This window comes from Melopsittacus undulatus, chromosome 8 (genome assembly GCF_012275295.1).
Source record: "Melopsittacus undulatus isolate bMelUnd1 chromosome 8, bMelUnd1.mat.Z, whole genome shotgun sequence".
Taxonomy (NCBI): domain Eukaryota; kingdom Metazoa; phylum Chordata; class Aves; order Psittaciformes; family Psittaculidae; genus Melopsittacus; species Melopsittacus undulatus.
Window position 1 is genome coordinate 54,064,084 of NC_047534.1, and position 23,859 is coordinate 54,087,942.

General features: G+C 41.2%; 1 protein-coding gene across 1 annotated transcript in view; it reads left to right on the forward strand.

Annotated features, from left to right (window-relative positions):
* ERBB4 (erb-b2 receptor tyrosine kinase 4) overlaps positions 1-23,859 on the forward strand; it is a 596,557-nt gene that overhangs the window by 439,713 nt on the left and 132,985 nt on the right. The window contains exons 13-16 of the mRNA XM_034065367.1: positions 7,804-7,936; positions 9,897-9,990; positions 11,504-11,658; positions 18,586-18,660. Of these exons, the coding sequence (XP_033921258.1) occupies positions 7,804-7,936; positions 9,897-9,990; positions 11,504-11,658; positions 18,586-18,660 (457 nt within the window). The remainder of the gene's footprint in view (positions 1-7,803; positions 7,937-9,896; positions 9,991-11,503; positions 11,659-18,585; positions 18,661-23,859) is intronic.

A 23,859-nucleotide genomic window follows, 5' to 3' on the forward strand; every position in this document is an offset into this window, starting at 1 on the left:
CTTTTGCTTCCTTTGCTCTTCCTTACCAAAGTGGCCCTGTCTTAATCCAGAAAGGTCACGTTTGAGACTGTTTTTGATCACTGAGTTCCTCCTTTCTGTATTTGACTTATCTAATAAAGAAGATTACTTTTAATTGGGCCTAACTGTCTTTCAGGAATGCTGATGTGCCAGAATCTGGACTGAGGTCATAGTACTGAAAAGCAAATGAATGCTATGTGGCAGATGAAACAATTTGGTTATACAGAAATCAGGCAGCAAATAGAATTAATACAGTCATATTGTAACAGCAATACAGCTAATTTTAAGCGCCTGTTAAACTGCTAGGAAGAGAAGAGGTTCACTAAATTGCATTTAATGAACTGCATTCATTAAATGTTTAAGTGGTATTTCTGGGGTTTGTGCTTTGACCAGTCAGAAATGTTTGCTTTGGGTTTGGTTTGGGTTTTTTTTTCCAGGCTGTGGTTATGCTTTTAATGTACTCATTTAGTTCCTTTTCTTGTTTCTCTTGTTTTCCTTTTTTCTTTTCTTCCTTTATTTTTTCTCCCCTCCCTTTGAAGTGCTATTCTGCTCTGCTTTGGGAGAGTTTATGGCTCTGCCCATCACTGTAGTGTGAGTGTACCTTCCAGTGTTAGGTGAAACACAACTATACAGTTATCACTGCTGTTCAGTTATTGTTTTAATCTCTTCTGCCATCCCAGAGCTACATGAAAGGCAAAGACCTTTTCAGTAGCTGTCTCTGGGTTTTATTGTTCTGGGGTTTTTATTGTCATGATTATTATTTGACTATTATGTGAGGCAGAAGGATGTGATGGAGGATTCCTTGATAGAAGTTTCTGTGTATGCTTGCCAAAGGTGTCCTTGGCATAAATTGTGAAACTATGGAGTAGTCCCTTCCATTTGGTAGAACATTTTGTCTGAAGGCAATAGAGAAGGCAGAGGAGAGCTGCAGTGTCTGCTGCTACTTCTGAGGTGAGGAAGTGCAAAGGGTGTCCTGTAGGTTGAACAGCTTTGTGCCCTGGTATCCTTACTACTGTAAACCTAGCCAGGAGGTGACAAAGGCATGAGTAAATGAATCCAGGTGATTGTCTGTGAGAGTAGCATAGCTTTCTCTGTCATCCAGAGATGACTGAACGTCATCAAATCAAAGACGATTATCATGTGCTGATAATGGCATGTGGGAATGAAGAATTGATGAAGAGTCCAAGAATAGTCCTGAATAATGAAATGAGTTAACCAGTTGTAGAACCAAAGAAGGCTGCAAACTCTCTGTTGTCAAAACTCCCAACTCCATCTGGTTCTGAACTAGCCCCAGTTTCTCAACATCTATGAGCTCTGTATCATCTTAGTGGCTACTTTCCTCTTGTTTTTCATTTGTTCTGTTTCAAGGCTTTTTCTTTGCTTCGAGTTCTGAGAGTGAATCTTATTTGAACGTTAGATAAGATCAGCCTTGCAATGAATCAGTATGCAATTTCTGGCACCATCAGCTCCTTTGAAACTTGGGGGAAAGACCCTGACTTTCCATGAACATCTAGTGCCTTCAGTCTTGAAAGCTAGAGTGTTTGTGGATGACTTGCAGTCTGTTTTTTCTGCCCCCACATAGAAACTAAAATATATGTAAAATGGTATATTATTTGGCAAACAGGTGTTGCCAACAAAGAGAATTACATCTGCCCAGGGACAGTGGATTGCTAGCTGCTTTCCTCTGCAGTGGAACTCATAGGATCAAGGTGTGAGGAGGAACCTAGTTCTGTGCTAGCAGTCTAGTAACAAGTGCATTTTGTATGTCATGACAGGAAGAATTAGCCCTTTGAGATTTCATGTAAGGTATTTCTTGGGCTGACAGAACAGAATCTGTCTGAAAAGCGCAAGGTCTAGATGGCTGTGCAAGAGTCTCTGTGGTTATATTCCAAGATCCTTGTGGTCCCATCTTGCTGTGAGATACGTGAACCTGTGGACCTTCCAGAGGTTTCCTCTCTACCATATCAAAACTTGCTGACTCTGGGAGAAAATCTTGCTCTTGGTGCTCTTTGATGTTTTCTAACAGCACATTGGCTATAGCTGTATGATAATGATCATAATTTGATGGAAAAACAGCCAGCTCACTGCAGTTCCTAGAGATTTAGTATAAAAATAGGTAGAAATAAAGTTGAACATAGGACTCATGGCTCATACAGTAAAGCTTCCACTTTGCTTCAAACTGTCTGCAACTTACAGTATGATAGAAGACAATGGAAAACTACTAAATGGGGAGCTTCATAATGTGCTTTTTCCTTCATGGAATAGTGTCCCATTTGCTTCACTGGTTTTGAGAGCTTGGGGACATAGCTGAACACGGTAGTTGGGAAGATACTCCCATATTAGTTGTCAGGGCTCCTTTGTCAAAGACCTCTTTGCCCTTTCCTGTGATCACAAGTTTGAGTCCCTTTGAAGCAGCCACAACTGCTGAAACATGGGCTCCCAGGGCAATTGGAAATTTGGATGTGCTGTCACATCATCCTTTTGCACTGCATGTCTTGTCACTACGTTTGCACACAAAGGGGAAATGTAAAGTTTGACTTTCAGCTTACAGAGGGTTTGTTAGAATAGAGATTCATTATTTTTCCAGGAAGGAAAAAACTTCTAAAGAGTTTATCTCATGACATAGAACACCAAGGGGATCTTCCTGAGGAAACCAGATCTCATTCATTTCATTTTAAAGAAGTCACAATGTAAGCTGCAGTACCAAGGGACTAGCTTTAAAAGTGGACTCTAACCTGTGTTCGTTAAATGAACTGTATGTAATGAACGTAGGCTAGTGGCCAGGTCACTCCCATCAGAAGGCAGTGTCTTAGACACTTCTGAATCCTTTTGGGGAACAGTGGCTTCCTCTCTCTATGCACATCTGTGTGAATGGATTAATATTTCGTGGCCTTTTGAGAGCCAGCAGTAGATGAGAAGAGCGATCCTGCTGCTTCAACTCTGCCTGCCAGTCAGCACCTCTCTGGGATTAAATGGGTTCTGCTGCAGGTTAGATGTCTAACTAAAATGCTCCCAGTTATGTGGAGGAAGGGTGAACTGTTCCTTCGGGCCAGATGCATTTGTCCAGCATCCTCTGAAACATCTTTGATTTTCAGAAAAGGCCAACGGACAGGGACTTAGGAGGGTTTTCTTTAAACCTTCCAGCACCTGGAAGGTGTCCCTGCCTGTGGCAGGGGGTTGGAACTGGATGAGCTTTAAGGTCCCTTCCAACCCAAACCAGTCTGTAATTCTGTGATCTTCAAACTGATAAATCATAGAATCATATAATGGTTTGGGTTGGAAAGGACCTAAAGATCATCCAGTTCCAATCCTCCTGCCGTGGGTAGTCAAATGGAAATCAGTTGGAGAGCATTTGTCTAAAATGCAGTGTATGAAGCACTCCTCTAATGCAGCTTTTTGTCTACTACTGTAAACTGTAATGTTAAAGTTAGTTTGTTATGGATATTACTAATGCAGAAAGAATGACTGTGAAGTTATTTGCTACATCATGTGCTCTAGTAGGTAGATTTTACCATTGCTCCATAATGAAGGGAAGAATCTGCCTTTTTTCCCCAGCATGTGTGATTTTTATGGAACAGTCAGAGGTGACTCATGTTCAATATGAGTGCACACAAAAGAAATGTAGCAAAAAATCATCTTCTTTTATACCAAGTTATTTAAGTAATACCTTTGAGCTTTAGTGACACCTGCAATGTACAGGGAAACCTTTCTAGGCAAAGGCTGCTATAAATGTGATTGTTATAGATTTTGTCACTTTCGCCACCAATTAACAACTTGCATGAATGATTCCATTCCTTACCTAGCATGATGCTAACTGAAGCCTGCAGAAGCTCTTTCCTAGAGTCCCCAGAGCTTTGGAACAGGCCCCTAAGTCTATAGGCAAATAACAATAATTCTTCCTTTTTTAGATAGTGAATTTTCCTGTGTTCTGTCTAGGTTGGGAAAAACATGGAACCTTTCTGCTTCTAACCTGTGTGACCCCATTCATAAAGAATGAACAGTTGCTCTAAAACTCCCAATGGCAATGAGTTCCTGTCAAAAGTATTGTTCTTTCATTCCACACATGGCCATGTGATATGCTGGAGCTTCAGAACATTCTCAGCCCATGGAAATACCAAGTAATATGTTCAAAACTGAAACATGTCTTCAGCCACCCCTATAATTAAAGAGGAGGAAGACAGACAAGCATAATGGGTGTTTATCAGTTGTCAAAAAACCCCACTTGCTTCTTGCCAACATTCATTTATAAAAACATTTCTATGACCTAGAAATAAGCAGAAGGAGATAGTGGGGGGGGGGGGGGGGTTAATTGCTTTTTTTCATAGAGTACAGGTGCTACGATGGCCAGATTTCGGTAGGGTAATCCTGATTTTCTGCACTGAAAAGCTCTCTGTTTGCATAAGGTTACTGAGTGTATTTTCTGAGCTACCTTGTGATAGCATCACTTGCTATTTGAAGGGATATTTCACAGCAACATTATGTGTCTGCATGTGTAAATGAATTCTGATTCCAGAGTTCTCTGACAGCTAAGAACAGTGAAAAGAAAGGAAATCACTAGTAAGAAAAGCACAGGCTCAAGTTATAGAAAAGATGAGAAAGCAAATAAAAAACTGCCTTTCAATGGCAAGAGTGTGTAAAACAAAAACAGAGGAATTGTTAATACTTTTAAGACTGAAACTGAGATCTCCAAAAAAGCAATCTCCAAAGCAGAGTGGGTTTATTTATTTCGTGCCATGTTCTTGAAGTGAGTCGCTGACTACTAGTAAAGAAAGCATGTCATAGAAAATGTTTGCTTCCATGGAACTGTGGTAGCTTTGGGGTTGGTTTATTTTGCTGGTTTTTATTTGCTGAGTGTCTGTTAATCCCAGGTGTCCCTGTGGGAGGCAGAGTGAGGCAGGATTCATGGGTTTTTCTGGTCAGTCAAGGTCATTATGCAATTAGGTTAGATGGAAGGAGATTGGGAGAATCTCAAGGAGCCCTCAAGTGTGCTCTATATCCTAAAGCATAGCTGGGGGTCCCCTAAATATCCAGATGTATCATCCAGAACTTCTTCCTGGCTCCTTCTGTTGGTAATGTACACGAAATAGGCCAAATCAGCCTTTAATACCAAGTCAATGCACCTCCCGAATGGTACTGCAGAGAGCCAGCAGGAGACTGAGATGCACATGAAATGTCTAAAAGTACATGCAGAAAGGAACTGCATGAACTACATGTGTAGCATTTGGTAATGCAAAGCTTTTGCCTGGTTCCTTTGATTTCTGTGAAGTTCAGTCAGTGGCAGCACAGTGGAAGTACTGACATCTATTAGTTCTTCTTAAAACGTTGTTTAAAAGAAGGTTAGGACAATAATGAAAAGCTGGATTTTTGGTCTCTGCTCATACTGACCTTGTCTAATGTGGCTTCTTTGACTGCAGTAGAATGACTCCTGATGTACAGCAGAGCTCAGGGGAAGAGAAGGAGACAGCTCTGTGAAATGGCATGCTAAATAGCACAGGTTTCTCTTGCTGTGCTGGAATCTGTGATAATTAATACACTTAAAAGGAAATTAAATGATCACCTGAAGTTACTCCTACATTTAATTATGCCATGTTTGGCTACACCTGATTTGAGCTTTGAGGCAAAAGAAGAATCAAAAAGATACTTCTGAACACCACCTGGATGTTGTCATTAAGAAAATGAGTGTGAGATATATATATATGTATTCAAGCATTCCTCCCTTGATAAAACATGAGCATGCAGACTTTTCATGTCCAAGGTTATTTGTGGTATAGTATTGAATAAGGTAGTGCTCCTCCACCTGCTGAATTACACGTGTTGTACAGCAGAGCCATGTACAACTACCAGTCATGCTGGCAAATGTCTGGTTCTTGAATCACGTTGTCTGCAAGGACTGGAGGATGTGAAATCTTTGGTTGGCTTCTGTGCTGCTTGTAAAGGTGTAAAGGTGAAATATTCTTTTTTGGCACTGAACTCTGGAACTGTTCTAGGCAGAAAACCAGACAAGTAGGTGAGGATCTGCCATACTCAATCTCAATAAAGCAAAATGTCCTGTTGCAAGAAGAAAGGAAACATGGAAGAAGCTTCATTCTTCTCGCCTACTCACTTTGTGGGCTAGGAGAGAGGAACCATGCATACAAGTGCTGCATGTTTTTTTCTAAGTGCTTTGTAATAAATTCAGTGGTCAAAAAGCAGGGTGACAGGGGTAGGATGGCTCATGTGTATGAAAGGAAAGCACCCTGCCAGTGTGACATGAACTTCCTGCATGTCAGCAGGCAAAAGGAGGTTCAAGAATTGCCTTGTTGGAAGTAGAAGAGGACATATAGACTAGGCATGCTATATAGATGAGAAAGATGGGGTTTATGTTGGATGATGAAAAGTGGTTAAGGAATGAGGTGCTGTATGAAGCAGCGTGCTCTCCTGGGCAGTAAGCTACTGTGACAGACAAATGTGAGACATTATACACACCACAGCACAGAATAACCAGTTTTCAAGCATGCAGTGGAGAGTAGAAAGCATCTTCCTGCTGACTCTTGTGATTTAGAAGGGCTTTGTACTTCTCAGGTAATAAAGCATAGTGTGCTCTTTAATTGTTCAAGTGGGTATTCAGTTTGCATGTGTTTGTTCCCAACTGGACATCATTGGTGCAGCATTGGTGGGGGTGGTAGAATTCTACCAGCAAACCTACTGTTATTTATCACTTCACACTTCCCTCAAGCTGTCTCCAAAAACAAACAAATATTTATGTATTTGCCATATCTGATATTTCAGATCTTTGCTGGTTTTTATCTACTCAAGTGTAGTATGTAATCCATCTGTGTAAAACATTCCATTGTGCAAGAGTGAGCTCAGATACCTTTTCACATGCCAGGGTTTGGCTGACAGTGCACAACTAGACTTTGCTCAGATGCTGGGGAGATTGACCTGTGTTTCCTTTTGCTCTTTGGTCATCTTCTCCATCTGTCACAGTCATCTAGATCTTTATGTAGAGGAGGATTGATGTAAAATACAGAATTAGTTACACTGTTTGAAACAACCTTTCCCTTTCACCCTTTGTTCATGATTTATTTGGGGGTTTATAAGAAAGGTTGTATGGCACTTCAGGTGCTTTTGCAATAAACGATTAAAAATCACAGTTATTGGTGACTTGCTTTCAGCTTTCTCCCCAGCATCCATAAGTGTTATTTTAGGATGTCCTTCAGTTCAGAGGTAGTGGTTTGTGTTTTAGGTTCAGTGGATTTGGACAGTTGATTTTCAAATCCTTTAGATTTTTGACATTTATCATGTGTCAGGGAGTTCTACAGCTTCATCTATACTTTCTGTGATGAAAACTCTCAGTTTTGAACCCTGTTGGGTTCCTGTTGTTTTGAATGCCCCTGAGGGACTTGGAAGAAGCATTGAACAGTTGTTTCATGCTTACATATCTTCCTGTTATTCACAGTTTTATAAACCTGTATCATGTTCTTTTCTCACCCATACCTAAGGCTGCTTATTTGTTTATTCCCGGTATTGAAGCTCATCCTTGCAGCCCTCTCTTAAACCTTTTTCTCATTCTACTAAATCCTTTCTGAAAGGGAACAGACCAGAAGTGATAGAATTCAAACTGTGATTGCACAGTGTGTTTCTCTAGTAGTGTCATGACAGTTTTGTGCTTTTCCTCAGCTCTGTTTCTGGGAAATCTGAACATTCCATGTACTTCTCTGAGTATGGCAGAATGCTGAATGCCATGGTTTCCTTTGGATTTCAGAGGACTGTGTAAGTTAATGACAGCATCCCCTCTCTCTGCAGCTGCTGATGGAATGGTGTGTAATGAGTTATGCTCAAGTGATGGCTGTTGGGGGCCAGGCCCAGACCAGTGTCTCTCCTGCAAGCGCTTCATCAGAGGCAGGACCTGCATAGACTCCTGTAACCTGTATGACGGGTAAGATACTTCCCTTGCACCTTGCCTTCAAGCTGCTGATTACATTGTTCAGGCCTTCAATGAGTAAGTTATTTTGGTTTAAAATTAATCAATATCTGGCTCCATTGCCAGTATTACTGATTTTGAGTGAAATATATTATGGGATAAGTTTTAAAGATTTCCAAATCTGAACTTGTGTAGAAGGTTTTACTTAGTATTCTGCTAAAATTATCATGCAGCATCAAGTTTGTTGCACCTTTTGCATTGCTGATGATGTGAACACTTTGATTTAGGTGAAGACTTGCACAAAAAAGCCCCACCATTTAGCCCTACTTGAATAGACAGTCCTGTTCCAAAACACATATACTTATGTCTTTTCAGATGAGTTAGATGTAGGCATTTGTTAGAGAAACACTCTAAATAAGGACCCCAAAGTAGAAACACTCACTCTCTTTCCATAATGCACTGTGTATGTGTACACAGAACTATAAATATTAAGCCAGCATGAAGTCTCCCCTCCTTTCCCTCTGCTGCTCATGCATGTGCACCATCTTTTCTAGAGGATGGGTGGGGGAATTCCTACATATGGTACAGACAGTATGTAGGAATGAGAAAGCGGCCTCAGAACAGACAAAATAGAGCTGAACTGCTTATATTAGCTGTAGCAGCAGAAATTCATAATTAGGCTATAGACGGGAGCAGGTTGAATTTCAATCCCTGTCTAACAGCATAGCAAGGCCCCCAGCACCTCTTCTAAAGTCAAGATAAAAAACCTAAATGATATTAATTATCCTTTCCAACTCAAACTGTTATTTGAAGATAGGGTCACTATATGGTTTTGTTCTCTTTCTTTTCCTGCACTGGATGCCAACTTATATAACCGTTAAGGAAAGAGTATAAAATGAATTGCCATATAACATGAAAAACTTCCTAAGCTCTTCAATCTAGAGAATGCATGCAAAAAAAGCCAGGGAAGGGTGTGCTCACTGCAATAGTTGAGTGGGGTTTTCCTTAGCTGTGTTGTTGCAATAGAACCTAATGGCTATAAAGGAGCATCCATAAACTAAGAACAAAGGCCTTCACCCTTTACCTGTAGCCCACTGTGAGTGTGCAGCACATCTTTAACTGGTTAATGCCAATATTTTAACTGGTTAATGCAATGAGATGGGATCCACCTACAAAACTTTGGTGTGTCCAGTCTGAGTTAGGTGCATAGATTCTGTCTGTGGTTAGTGGGAGAAAAAATGGCCTGCTCACATGTTAATTTATCTTAGCCTAGAAGAGGGATGTATTGTGTTATAAGGGTGCTGGAGGGTTTTTTGTGAGGGGTAACTGGCAGCTAAAACGAAATACCTGGTGTTTGAAGAAAGAAATCCCACCTACTATCACTGCTTTCCCACACCTTGTAAGTGGTTAATAGAAAGATGATAGTTTCTAGTGGAGCAAAAGGATTTGTTTTGAGGTTTTATAGATTCAGACCTCAATCTGGAGTTGTTGTTGAGTAAGTTACAAGCCTTTTATGGGCTTAAAAAAGAGAGAGCATTTGTAGAAATCTAAGTAAAACAAGAGCAGCCCTGTGGATCAGTGCTCTTCCTAATCCTTTCCTGCCTGATAGTGGTGTCCAACAAGTAACAAGTGGCTTCCTGAACCTGAGCAGAAGTGACAATTCCATAGATAAAAATCCAGAAATGAGTTACTTTGTCCTATTAATGATGTCCTTATTTCTTAAGAGGGCAAAGCCCTACTGTAGTTTTATACTGGCAAACAAGATGCCTTCTGCTTCACCTGCCTGTGAGTGAGGTTTTCAGCTGGTGCAAAGCAACATAATGTCATTAACAGAAGTGATCTCAGCTGTGCAGTCTGCTCACCTGCACACAGTTGATTTCCACTTGCCGAAGAGCAGCCATTTTGTCTCAGTTTGCATCCCAGCTTCAGTCTTGCCTCTGTTCTCTCCTGACTCGCCTGCAAAATATTTTCCTAGGGAATTTCGGGAATTTGCAAATGGTTCTGTCTGTGTGGAGTGTGATCCCCAGTGCGAAAAGATGGAAGAAAACATGATCACATGCTACGGGCCGGTAAGAACCAACCTGGGTGTGTTATGGGCTGGTTAGTTAAAGAGTGCTGAAGCACAGGAGTTTTCTGCTCACAGACTTCAAAGCAGCTATTGAAAATTAATGTTAACAAAAGCAGAAAATATGCAGTCTCTGCATGCAGGGAATGAATTCTGCTCATGTTAAATTGGTGCTGGGAATAAACTTGCTTGGATCAGCCCCCTTTAGAAAATGTTGGAAAAGTTTTCCTTTTCTTTCCTGAGTTGTTTTAATGCCTTAATGGTACAGACAGACTTTGTTTTTAGATGAGAGCTAGCATGCAGCTGTGATTTGAGTGCCCTCTTTATCACTGCTGTTGTTCCTTATACTCAGCTCTGTCCTGTTCTACTGCAGCTCTGCAGTTTCTGTTTCTTGCTTTTATTTCGCCACAAAATGTATGGAATTTTGTCTCAGTTTCTGAGTTAAGTTGAACAATATTTTTGGGGTTTTGTTTCTTTCAAACTTAGGTTAGCCTTTGCGGTTGTTTCAATAGGTAATTTTTTTATGCATCCTAAATGAACCATACGGATTGTTCAGTGCTTGTTTGCCATCCAGAGGGACCTGGACATGCTTGAGGGGTGGCCAATGCCAACCTTGTGAAGTTCAACAAAGCCAGGTGTAGGATGGGTCAGGGCAATCCCAAGCACAGCTACAGGTTGGGCAGAGAAGAGATTCAGAGCAGCCCTGTGGAAATGGACTTGAGGGTGTTGGTTAATGAGAAACTGAACATGAACTGGCTTCAGTGTGCACTCGCAGCCCAGAAAGCAACCGTATCCTGGGCTGCATCAAAAGGAGTGTGACCAGCAGGTCCAAGGAGGTGATCATGCCCCTCTACTCTGCTCTCGTGAGACCTCACTTGGAGTATTGTGTGCAGTTCTGGTGTCCTTAACATCAAAAGGACATGAAACTATTGGAACAAGTCCAGAGGAGGCCACGAGGATGATCAGGGGCTGGAGCACCTCCTGTATGAAGACAGGCTGAGAAAGTTGGGGCTGTTCATCCTGGAGAAGAGAAGCTGCGTGGAGACCTCAGAGCAGCCTTCCAGTATCTGAAGGGGCCTACAAGGATGCTGGAGGAGGGACTCTTCATCAGGGACTGTAGTGATAGGACAAAGGGTAATGGGTTAAAACGTAAACCTGGGAAGTTCAGTTTATATTTAAGGCAGAAGTTCTTCCCTGTGAAGGTAATGAGACACTGGAACAGGAACACTGGAACAAAGTGGTAAATGCTCCATCCCTGGCAGTTTTCAAGGCCGGGTTGGACAGAGTCTTGGGTGAAATGGTCTAGTGGGAGGCATCCCTGTCCATAGCAGAGGGCTTGGAACTAGACGGTCTTTAAGGTTATCCTTTCCAACTCTAACTATTCTATGATTCTATAAATAAGTGCTATTAACAGTTGTTGCTGAGTGTGCTGCCAGTCGAGGACTTGCAAATTCTAGTGCAGGAGGAAGAGACAGAGGAACTTGAATGCACTGCATTTATTTCTTCCACATCTCCAGGGACCTGACCACTGCACAAAGTGTTTCCACTTTAAGGATGGTCCAAATTGTGTGGAAAAATGTCCTGATGGCTTACAGGGGGCCAACAGCTTCATTTTTAAATACGCTGATGAGGATCGTGAGTGCCATCCATGCCATCCAAACTGCACCCAAGGGTAAGTACCAATTCTGTCAAGTGAGCCATCCTATTTACTGCTTATAGCACATGATTATTTACATACAGTTTGGGTGGGTAAAGCACTTGTTGCACTCGAAAACCGAGTGTGTGCAGCAGTAGTGTGACTTTTGATTTTCAGGGGTCTCATGACTTTTGGGTTCTGGTCATGAACGTCCAGCAGTTTAACAGAAAAAAAAGCTTCAAGCCCTTCTGAAGACCACAGAGAACAGCTTTTCACAGCAGTGCTCTTAGCTTTCCTTCTACCTGCCAGACGTTTGGAGCAAATGCTGCCAGTGACACTTCAGTGTAGGCCTGTAAAATGACTTTATGTTTGGTATTCACTTGTTGACAGAATTTTCATCTCTGCTCCTTGCTGTTGGTGAACTAACCTGGCAGCACTACTGTGAGATGAAAGTGTTAATGCTCTTTCTCTCATATGGGGACTGATGCAAAGGGTTTGTCTGAAACCAGGCTTCGTACAGGAGTCTGATTCTGAACGTCGACTTCTCAAGTGCTAAGTGCCTAAAATCACTTGTTACATTTGGAAATATACAGCCCATGTATCTGAGCCAAAATTAAGGATCTATGCCACAAAATAATAGTAGTCACATGCACAACTGTTGTTTTGTATGGGCCACGCAAGTTAAATGCTGGGTTTTTTTGATGAGATGGTTGGTGATGTCTGTCCAGCATACGGAACAAAGGAAGGGAAAGGCAGCCAGGGGGAAAGAAGAGCAAACTTCAGACAGTGAAATAATCTTCAACAGGAGGCTCTTATTGTTTAGCAGCTAAAATTAAACCAGTAAATTATTCAATGTAATCTTGATGTCAACAGCTGTTGCCATTCAAAATGAGACCTTTTGCTGGTTTTGCAAATCTAATTACAATAGAGCCATTAGGGAAATGAAAGTGAGATCGCAAAGACACAGCCAGGATCTGTTACAGATTTGTCTTCCTCTCAGACCCTTTAAATCAGTTATGCAATAAGAAAAATGCTGCTACTGTGGAAGAAGAGAGTAAAAAGAAACAATATGAAAAGATGAGCTCACTTCAGGAGCTCTGGTCCTGGCTTTAATAAATGGTGTAAGTGCCAATTCTGATCAAGTCTGACAAGCCCAGCAGTGTATGATAGATTTACTGTCCACCCTACTTACGAAGTGCCTTGCAGCTCTGCTGGCCTTTCAGGAAACAAGGACGCAATACTACTTCTCATTCCCTCCTCTTTTCTGGGGAGGTCTAAGTGTTACTTATCTTCATGTCACAACTGTTTCTCGTAGTGCAGAAAGAGAGCAGAATGTTTTCCATGCCTTTCCACTTCTTCATAGGCATCAGTAGTTTACAAGTGTTACTTGTTTTTATCTCCCTGGATAGAACAGGATCAAGAAGGAAGACTTTTGTGATGAAAATCTGAAGTTCTAGTTCATAAACAAACAGGAAAAGTATTAGGCAGTTGTAGCAGGTACTCATTGGCAACCCTTGGTGACACAGTGTTCCTTTGTTAGCATTTAAGCCTTGAACTTGCAGTTATCCCTTCTTATTTTCTGCAGCTGGTAAAAGAATGTCTCATTTAGCATTGTGTGTCAATCCCCAGAGGAACTGATAAATTGCCACTAGTGAAAGGGCAAGAGGTTTCACAGCCAGGTTACATAGGAAAAGGTGTGGTTATCTCCTGGGTGAGGAGCTATCCCTTTGCTGCGAGTAAAATACTATTCCTCATGGAAATCCTCATGCTCTTATTAAAGAGTTACTGCATCTATTCTTAGGTATTTGGTTATCCCTCATAAAAACAATACCCCACCACCCCCCAAGTCTGGGTGCACTTGGGTATTTTCTTCTAGTGTTGCTAAAGACTTTCTGGTATATGATTATGTTAATGACTACCCAAGATGTCTGGGGCTTATGGGTTGTCCATCTTCTTGCCAGTGTTATCAGGGGCTGAATGTGCCCACAGAGAGAGGGCAAACTCTTGCCCCTTTTCTCCTTCAATACAGAATTCTCTAGTTTCATACCCTTCCTTTAAAAATTAGTATTTAAATTCCCCTCAGTCAGGATTGTTCAGTGAGATAGATTGTGGAGGGAACACATCTTGATACTTGGCTCATGACTGAATGGTACAGAGGAACTGTAATTCTACTTTATCTAGCATGTCTTTTCTCCTCTCTGTCAGATCAATTGCTGGAATAAAACTGATGCCCTCTCAGTACAGCTTGGATAATCATCAAAAAGTGTTGAGCTGCTGCAGAGCAGTGCTCCTGGTGTGGTATTATCTCATTCCTGCAGTGCTGTTCTTTTTAAATCTGGCTGCTTGCTGGAATGGGTTGTTCCCATATGTTGTTCCTAGTCACTCCTACCTGTTGTCACCAGGGAAGATGTCTGTCCCATCCCTGTTTCCTGGGAGAGTCTTACCATAATTTCATCATGGTCCCTGCAGATGATTGCTTTAAACCCTAGACCATTCTCCTCCCTTATTCAATGATAATGGCTGCTTCTGTTAATAGGTATGTAATTATCCAGCCCTGTTAATGATTTTGCATTGACTAGGAGAACCATCAAGGAGTGACTTCCTTGGAAGTAATAACTACGCTCTTGGCCTTACATGCCCATGCTCAACATCAGGTACTTGAAGCCAGTTTGGAGCAGATCTGGGGCATGTGGGACGGCTATCCCATTTAATTCAAGAGTCAGACAGCACTTGGCACCTCTTGTTGCAGAGCGAGCCAAAATGGAACACTTTCACAGAAATAAAATGCTAATTATATAATAGCATTTGACACAAGTGGGAGTTCTCACTGGACACCTCTCCTCCTCATAGAAAGTCATTTTCTCACACAGCTTTTTGGAAGAAGTATATTACTCTTCATCAAAACTTTATAAGGCAAGACCTAAGAAATCAGGAGAACCTTATCAACATGTGTGTGGTCCAGAAGGGATCTGAAGGCAGAAGTACTGTCTTGCCCCTAAGGGTTGGGTGTATTTTTAGGAAGGCATTATGAATTTCATAGGAAAAAAACAGTACAGATTTAATGACAATAAGCTCTGAATAAGAAACTGTTACTGTTTTGCTGATATAAAATATTCCTCAATCTCCTGCCCCAGTTCAGCTTTCGTATTGTCACTGTCAGAATGCCCTTCCTGATAGCTAAGTAACAGCCTGATTATCAGTTGGCTATTCATAGCAATAGTTGCATGACTGGTCATCATCAGAACTAAGGGTTTCTCTTCAGAGTTAATCTGCTTATGCCATAGTATAATCAGTTTTGCTTGAAGTGGTGGAGTTTGAGATCCTTAGGGGGACTGAGGAGGGTGCACAGGAAGTTTGCTGCCCTGGACTTCAGGAGAGCAGACTGGGCCTCGTGAGGGATCTGAGTAGTACAGTACCATGGGGTAAATAAAGCCCTGGAGGGAAGAGGGACCCAAGAAAGCTGGCTAATAATCAAGAATCACCTCCTCCAAGCTCAGGAGTGATGCATCCCAATAAAGAGGAAGTCAGGCAGGAACATCAGGAGGCCTGCAAGGATGAACAAGGAACTCCTGGACAAAGTCCAACACAAAAAGGAAGCCTACAGAGGGTGGGGGCAAGGACAGGTAGCCTGGGAGGAATAAAAAGAAATTGTCTGTGCAGCCAGGATCAGGTTAGGAAAGCTAAAGCCCTGGTAGAATTAAATCTGGCCAGGGACATCAAGGGCAACAAAAAAAAACCTTCTATAGGTGCACTTGGGGATTAAAGGAAAATAAGGGAAAACATGGATCATCTCCATAAGGAAACAGGAGACATGGCTACCCAGGACATGGAGAAGACGGAGATAATCAGTGACTTTTTTGCCTCTGTCTTGACCAACAAGAGCTCCAGCCACCCTACCCAAGTCGCAGAAGGCAATGGTGGGGCCTCGGGAAATGAAGAACCACCCACTGTAGAAGATCAGGTTTGAGACCATCTAAGGAACCTGAAGGTGCACAGGTCCATGGGAGCTCATGAGATGCATCCATGGGTCCTGAGGGAATTGGTGGATGAAGTGGCTAAGCCACTATCCATCATATTTGAGTAGTTGTGCAGTCTGGTTGCTTTGAGTAAGCTGCTCTAGTGGAAGATGTCTTTGCCCCATGGAAGGAGGCTGGAATTAGATGAGTTTTAAGGTCCCTTCCAATCCAAACCATTCTGTGATTGTTTCTAATGACAAAGATTTTTGAGTCTTCATCTGACTACAAATGGCTTCACTGCTCCACATCCATGAACGGTTCAGACCCTGCCTTTCAATCCTAATGAAAACTGCTGAAAGACAGTATTTGTGACAGAGGGAAAAAGGATTGTTTCAGGAAAAAAACATTTGCTATTCCAGATTTTAATACTATCTTAACTTGTCATTTTCTTTCAGGGGATGATTATCTGTAAAGCCAGGATGAGCTCCAAGTGTAATGATTTTGTATAAGCTGTATTGGACTGTTGTATGATACTGAATATATCATTAGTAAATTGGCATGTATTAGTTAACAAGTTCATTTTACAGAGCAAACTTGGAAGTGAAAGTATCATCCAGAGTCCAAGCAGAAAAAGGAGCCCTGGGGGGTATATGGAGTACCAATGTTGTGTGTGTTTTTTGTCAAAAAGCCTGAAGCCAAAGAAGTTACTTCCAGAGGAAAAACAACTGATGACTTGATGGTGCAAAATAACTTCCTAACAGCCATTGCCTTCGCTCAGTGTTGTACTTTACTGCATGTAGTCAGGACAGCCAGTCAGAGAGTGGGAAGCTGTTCAACATGACTTGGAATAATGGAAGTTGTACCTGGATGGAGTTTTCTCTTTGGAGCTGGGAAATCCACTGAAGAAGATGAGAGGTTTAAATAAAAATCAGTGGTATTTCATCTTGGAGTGGGTGAGGTCTAAGCAGCACTCTCTCCTTGGATCCAAGTCCTATTCTCCAAAAGCTAGACAGAATAAGTGTACAGATGTGAAATGACTCCAAGACAGTAGGTTCTTTATGTTGGTCTGCCACTTGTCTGAACTAGTAGTAATGGGCTCTCAGACCTCTAATTTGAAGAGGGCCTTCTTTTTATTTATAGCAAGAGTCAGAGCTCAGCTTCTCTTGACGTGCTAGGAAATGGAAGATCTGAACAGCTTCTTTCCAGCCTCCTTCATTACTGAACTGGTTATCTGCAAATTGCTGAGAATGCCATGAAAGGAAGACGTGCTGGATGCATTTGAGGCTGGTTAGCATTCAGACAGTCCTGAACTCTCAAGTCCTGAAGCCAAGGACAGCTCACATCTCAAAAAACACCCAGCAGGAGTTTTCTCTATGAAGTTTTTGAACTGCAGTTAAATCTTCCCTTTCCATTTATGCATTATCTGGCCACCTGGGTATTTAATGAATCCTTTTTATGTCTGCACATTTGCTGAAGGAAACCATTATTGAGGAAATCCTTCCAGTTTGTGTTTGCATGTCACAGTTTTTGTGTTAAAATAAGAATTCAAGTAAACAAACAAGAGGTAAGGTTCTGTCATTCTGCTCTCCCTGATGGGCAGGTAAGGGGAAATGGAATTCATTGAATTTATTTTACAATGGCAGAGCAACAGCTAATTTAAAAGCAGCAAAAGCTGATGAGTGGCAAGTGATGGTGAAGTGGAAAGAAGATCCCATGAGAGAATATTTGAACTCTTTCAGATTTTTGACGTGCATATTCCTCTATCAAAGCCAAACTAAAAACAAAGGACTTTAAAGGAGTTGGGGATCATACCTTCAATTTTAACTGCCTCAACAGAAGTGAGTTTCAGTCTACCAAAACATCAGATCACCTGTTCTTATAGTGGACTTCAAGCCAAAGAGCCTGTTAATAAAATGGCCTGGGATCTTAAAAGAGATAAATAAGTGGTTTTATTTCCTTAAAATGCAGAGAGCTGAGTGCACTCTATGGCTGCAGGTGCACTATCTGGACATCCAACACAAGGGTGTCAGGTTGTCTTAACCTCTAAAAGCTTAACTTTAAGTCTCTGAGAATCCTGACAGTGCTGTGTAAATATGTAATTGACTTGCTATTTGAACACACAGGACATAGGGCACCACTTCAGGTACTGTGCATCATGAGGGCAAGGAAAATCCTTGCATAGCTGTGTTTTGCAGTATCTTTCCCTATGGTTATGCTTTAGTGGTGCTGCATAGTGATTCCCTGCATTTTTGTTTGATGAGCACTTGCTGATTTTTGGAGGTGGAGGACTTTTGGCAGCACCTAAGGAAAGCGGAATAAAATACCTGAATCAGCAGATATTGTTTTGCTCTGATTTTTGCTGTTGGATGTTCATCCTTGGGTTTCCCTGATGCAGGTATCGTAAGCTTCCAAAGTATTACTAGAGTTGCCTGAACTGGGAGCTTTAGAACAGAATGAGCAATTGCATCAGTTACAGAAAGCAAGGAAGTTTTGTGTTGTGCTCCTGGGGGTCTCTTCTTGCAAATGAGTAGCTTGTGTGCAGTAATCACTGGTTTGATGATTCCGACAACATCCAGAAAAAGCAGCTCTATTGTCACAACTCCCACGTATGCAGGTGAAACCTGCCTTTGAGCCAAAATATGTCCAACCTTAGAGTGCTGTTGCTATTAGTGTTCCCATTGTAAGGTTGTTTTTATCACAAGCTATAATTTTGTGGTGACTTGGGTCTCTCTTGAGAATTGCAATTAAGATTTTGTCACAAAGAGGGGATTCCTGCTGCTGGGACCTGTAAATAACCGATTTCTCCCTTTCTCTCCCTATTTTCAATTTGGATTTGCTGCAGGTGCATCGGGCCACGTCTTGAGGACTGCATCGGCCTGATGGATAGGTACTTGCTGAGTGATCGTTCCCTGTGTGTCTTCCATCTTCCACGTGTGGACAAGGGCGAATGCATGTGCATGTCCTTGTGAATGGCAAATGACGTCTTTTGTTCTGTAATTGCCTGCAGGTGTAGAGGTCCCGCTAGTCATGACTGCATTTACTATCCATGGACACGACAGTCCACTTTACCACAACATGCTAGGTAACATCCACCACTTCTCCATTTTTGCACACAGGGTTACCACAGGAATGTTATACTATCCAGTTTGTTCAGAAACACAAATGACAGGGAGAATATAATTCATCCTGAAGTGAGATATGAACATCCAAATTTACTTTTCCTTTTGAAAAGCCAATTCAATATCTTTAATTGTTCAGGCTGATTAGAAAATGCCTTTTTTAGGTGAAATCAATAAGGATTTCATTCTAGCATTTTCTGCAGACCCATGTTTCTTGATGCAATTTTACTCAAAGTAAACATGGTGAAAACTGGCTAAATTGGAGTTTACTGTTTTCCCTTTTTATTCATTTTTTTTCTTTAAGGCAGCGCTTAAAGGCAAATTAAGCTTTTCATTCCATACTTCTCTGGGGAAAAGTAAATGTTTTGGCAAAACTGAATTTCCTCCTTAACTCACACAACACTATTACTTGATTGTGTTGGTTTGGGGTTTTTTCTTCTCTTTAGGAGAAAGAGAAATCCTAACCTTGCTTCAGGTTTATTTTTCAGTAGTGATGATCAAAACGAATGTAGGAAGACTCCCAAAACATTGCAGTTACACTCTGCATTCTTTTTCATGAAAGCCCTTATTGCCATTCAGTTATGTTCGAATTCAAACTGGTTAGTATGACTTCCAGGCTTTGGGATTATTGGCCTGAGCTAAGACTGGGTGAAAAATAGATCATTTCATTCAACTTCACTTCATTAAGGATTTTACTTTGGCTGTTTTCCTTGTCTTCAAAAGAAAGATTTTAAGGTGCTTTTTCTTCCTAGCTGTGTGCCTAATGTGAATAGTCCTGTTTCTAACTGCTAATGGAGAACGTATTTAGACTTGAAAACCAATGCTTCATAAATGGTATCAAATGGTATATTTGTATTAATTGGTATCAGTTCTGCCTTAATTCATGAACCCAATGAAGGAGGTTTTGAATGTTTCAGTATGTTGTTTTAATTTTTCTGGTCTGGGATATCCAGTTTGAGATACTTCTGTGGATGTACTCATCCAAACTGTGCTTCATTCAAAGCACAAATACAGAACATGTAGTATTCTAAGTTCAAGGGGCTTACTAAATGACAGAGAACAAAGGCCATGCTGAAGTTCTTTGGTTTAGTAACCAATCTAAAAACAAGTTGGATTTTTAATCAGTTTTTGAGGGAACATGAAGGGCTTTATACTAGGAAGACAGCTCGCTGGGTGTAGTGTAACTCTCTTACAGCATGCCAGGCTGCTTGCTCTAGCTTCCTCTGTTAGCCCAAAAGCCAGACCTTGTTCACTGAATTCAAGTAGTATAACTCCAGAACTTACCTTTGCATGGAAAATGTTCAGGTGGAAGTAAAGCCTCTGGAGGTACTGCCAAATACCCTCTGAATTTGATGGAAAGTTGCCTGTCAATCACACTGGATGTTAGATTGGGTCATGTATTTAAAAGTGGAATTAAAGGAGTGGAACCTCAAACATGATGGCACAACAAAGTGTTGTCTAGTGGGGTGCCAGGTTTAAGCCCTGTGTTAACAGGCAATGCCTATTTAGTATTTTATGTGGTGTAAATGGTGGGGTTTGTCTCCTTGAATTCACTGTCAAGGTTCTAAAGCAAATTTTTAAGGGGGGTGGAAATTAAAGCCATTGTTTTACTCTGCTCAAGTGAATGATTTCCAGCTCTGTGCAGTCAGGGAGGGAGGAGCCTCACATGTTTCCTTTACATCTGATGGATTTTATTTTGGTTTGTTTCTGAATTTATTTTAGGAGAATTACTGCACTATGTTTAAATATCAGTGTATATATATATGTATTCCATCATTTTTAAGCTAAAGAAGGAAATTTCATGCCTTTATTAGATTATGTGCTCTTAAATTCCTTTTTTGTGTGTCTGAAAATGCTTTGTTTTGTTTGGGCTAAAAATGGCCAAAGCTGCACTGGCAAAGTGATGCTTTTATTATGTTAGGGATGTAAATCAAAAATGGATATGTTTCACTTTAGACAGAACCTTTTTCATGTCCCTTTAGCAACTGTGCACCCTCCCTTGACTTCCAGACCTTTATGTAATTAATAGTCAGGTTTACCTTTATCTGTTGACTTGAATTTCTTCCACTGATGTGAACTAGCAGTGAGTTGAAGAGCAGAGTTTTCTGCTGTTTGGGCAGCTGGAAGTGAGAGCAGGGCTCTAACCGGAAACAATGAGATATTTCGCATCTTCACCTATTTCCATTTTCATACCAGTGGGGTTTTTCTTTCCAGTTTTGCAGTTTGCAAATTGGTTTTGCTGTGGTCCATTGACTTGAGGGCTTTTGTAAGAGTGTGGTAGAATAGCAGAGGGATTCTTACTGTCGTGTTTAATAAAGATGAATCAGATGTGCATCACATGGCTTGTTTTCCAGGTGACTGGAGAAACTCCAGCTTTTCTGCTTATGTTTGGTCCATTATATTGTGTAGAGAAAAAATCTCACTTCTGGTATTGTATATTTTTCTGCATAGCTATTTGGGGTTTTTAAAGCCTGTAGCTTCGGTAGAATTCTGTTCAAAAGGATGCAGGAAACCCTTTTCCTAATTCCAGCTCAGTGCCATGAATAAAAGCTATTTTATCCCTTTTCCTCTAGACTACTTGACAGATTTCATCAAGTAACTGTTCAGTTACTTGCTAGATCTCACTTGCCTCTTTTGTTTCCTTGTGAGGACCCATGTTTATTTTTGGTGTGTTGAGCTTTTGTTCACAAAGGCTTTCACTATATTCCTAACTGCCAGAAAAAGTTCAAACTGCAAAGATGTAGAAGTCACAGGAGAAATGAGAGCCTCTTCTGCCGCTGGTTAGTCGCAAATTCTGCTTATTATTATTGTAGCTTTTGATTTACTGTGGTTGAAATGATATGGCAGGAAAAGCCTTTCCTCACATTTGTGACACACTCTGTCTGTATTTATACCATGTTTAATATGTATCACCCCTATCACTGTGTTGTCTGGTTGTAATTTGTTTGAATCATGGAGTCAGTTTGCTGAGCAGGTTTTCTGACTGACTTCTTCAGGCTGCTCAGATGACACAGAGGCCAGAAGGAATGTGACAGGCCTTGCCAGCAGAGAATGCTCTATGCAAGGTGGCATGTAACTAATATTTCTGCTTCTTTGTTGTCCTTTCTGTCTCCTTCCTTCCCTGCTGTGCCAAGAATCTCAGCTCAGGGAACTGAGAGGAGACAAGAGCCTTGTGTTGCAGCTCTTCTAGCTGCGCATAGCAAGTCCTGTTGCGCTCTGCCTTTTGGGGGTCAGAGGAATAGGTACTAGATTGTTACTTTAAGACTTCCCTTTGGGTTCCCCTTTCTTTATCGAAATTTCCTAGAAACCACTAAAGCGAAGATGGAAAGCAGATGGTGGCTTGAATTTCTCAGGGTACCTAAAGGAATTAGTTGTCCTCCTTTCCTATCCCTTATTAGAATGACACTCCTTATTCTGGCAGTCGTAGATGGTGGCTTCTTGAAGTGGAATAGCATACCTGCTAATACTGGAGTAGAGGGCAAAAAGAGGAGTATGCCTGCTTCAAGGGTTTGGATAAGCATTGCCTGAAAGGGAGATTGAAAAACAGTAGAAGTAATACTCTGCTGTTCATTAAGAAAATGAGTCTGGGCAGTCATGAAAGGCTGGCTCTTCCTCACTCCTCTGCTTCCAAGTCCACCTGAAAAGTTTGGCTAACTCAATTCTTGAAGCGAGGCTGTGGACAAAGTTTTTACTTCAGATACAAATTTTAGATGTGTTCATCCTTTCTGTGATTCATTCAGCTTAATATTAAGAGAGAAGAGATCATCAAAGGAGGAGCGAAGGTTCCGTTTTCCGGTGCGTGAGAGATTGCAGATCTGACGATGTGATCAGAAGTGTGTGGTGGATATGACAGGAAAGAACTAGCACCTTGATGTTATTAGTCTGAGTAAGCTGATGTCTCTCTCTTTATGCCCTAAGAAAATGTCATTCACATTTCCCTTTTAACTAACAGAAACTAATTAGCCAAGACCACCATTGTCAAGTGGTTACATAAAATGACGTGTAGACGTTAACTCCAATTACAATCCTGATGTGAGCTTTATATCAACAAAGGACATCCTCTTAAAACATCATCACTTCCTAAGCAAAAAAAAGCAGTCTTTATGTACTGTGTGTGTGTACAAGAGCTAATTACCAGTAAACCCTATGTAATGCAGGCAAATTCTTTCATAGCTGTTTTGTACCCTTGCACAGTATGACTTCAATAGAATTTCACAGCAGCTCTGAGTAGATGATGGGGAAGGGAAACCACCTCTAATAAACTGCTTATGTTCATTGCTTTTATGGCACTCTGTTCCATCGCTTGGAGGAAAGTGTTCCATATGCTCTGTATTTTTATAGATACAATTATGGTCATTCTAGAGGGGAAGAGGAAGAGAATTTCTCTATAAAATAAGAGGAAAAATAGGATCTAAGTATAAACTAAGCTACATTGCTTGATTGGTATAAGATGCAGCTCTTCAGAGACACTTAATATGGAGCTTTCTGATGCTGTATTAGAACTGAGCAGTAGAAGAAAGAGTTTTTATTAAGAATTAAGACTAGAAAACCAGGCAGTTTCTGATCCTGCCTCTGTGAGTTGGATAGAGCTTACACTTCATCTGTTTAGGGCATGCTGATGGAAAAATCCTCTTCTATGTGAGAACTTGCTGCTTCTGAACGAGTTCTCAGACAGACCTTTGCTGTGGGCACTTTTCTTGTCACAGCATTTCACTGCCTGGAGCTTTAGGAGGAATACAGTTTGAGTACCCCTGTGACATGAATGGAAGTAACTGCAGTGATTTCTTGGTCTCTCCTACTTTTCACAACTCCCTCTTAGTGAGACTGGGCTCCTTAGGAAAGGGGCTAGGTGAGGTTTTCCTTATTTTTCTGCTTTACAGATGTGGACACAGATAAAAAACCTGTCATTGTATTAAAACTTCTGTTCGGAAAGATTTGTGTGGCATCTTTGAGGGTTTCAACTTCATCTGCTTTACTCAGCAGGGCTGGCTGGTGTGGCCTCATAGTATAGAAGGATTTGGTAGATTCTGCTGGTATAAGGAGAAGTAAACTGTTAAGGTTGGAAGAGTGAAAGAATTAGAAGCAATTATCATGCAAGGGCTTTTTAAAATCTGGTTTGTGGCTTCAGTAGTTGGAGGATCTTGTTGAGTGTGCAAAGGACA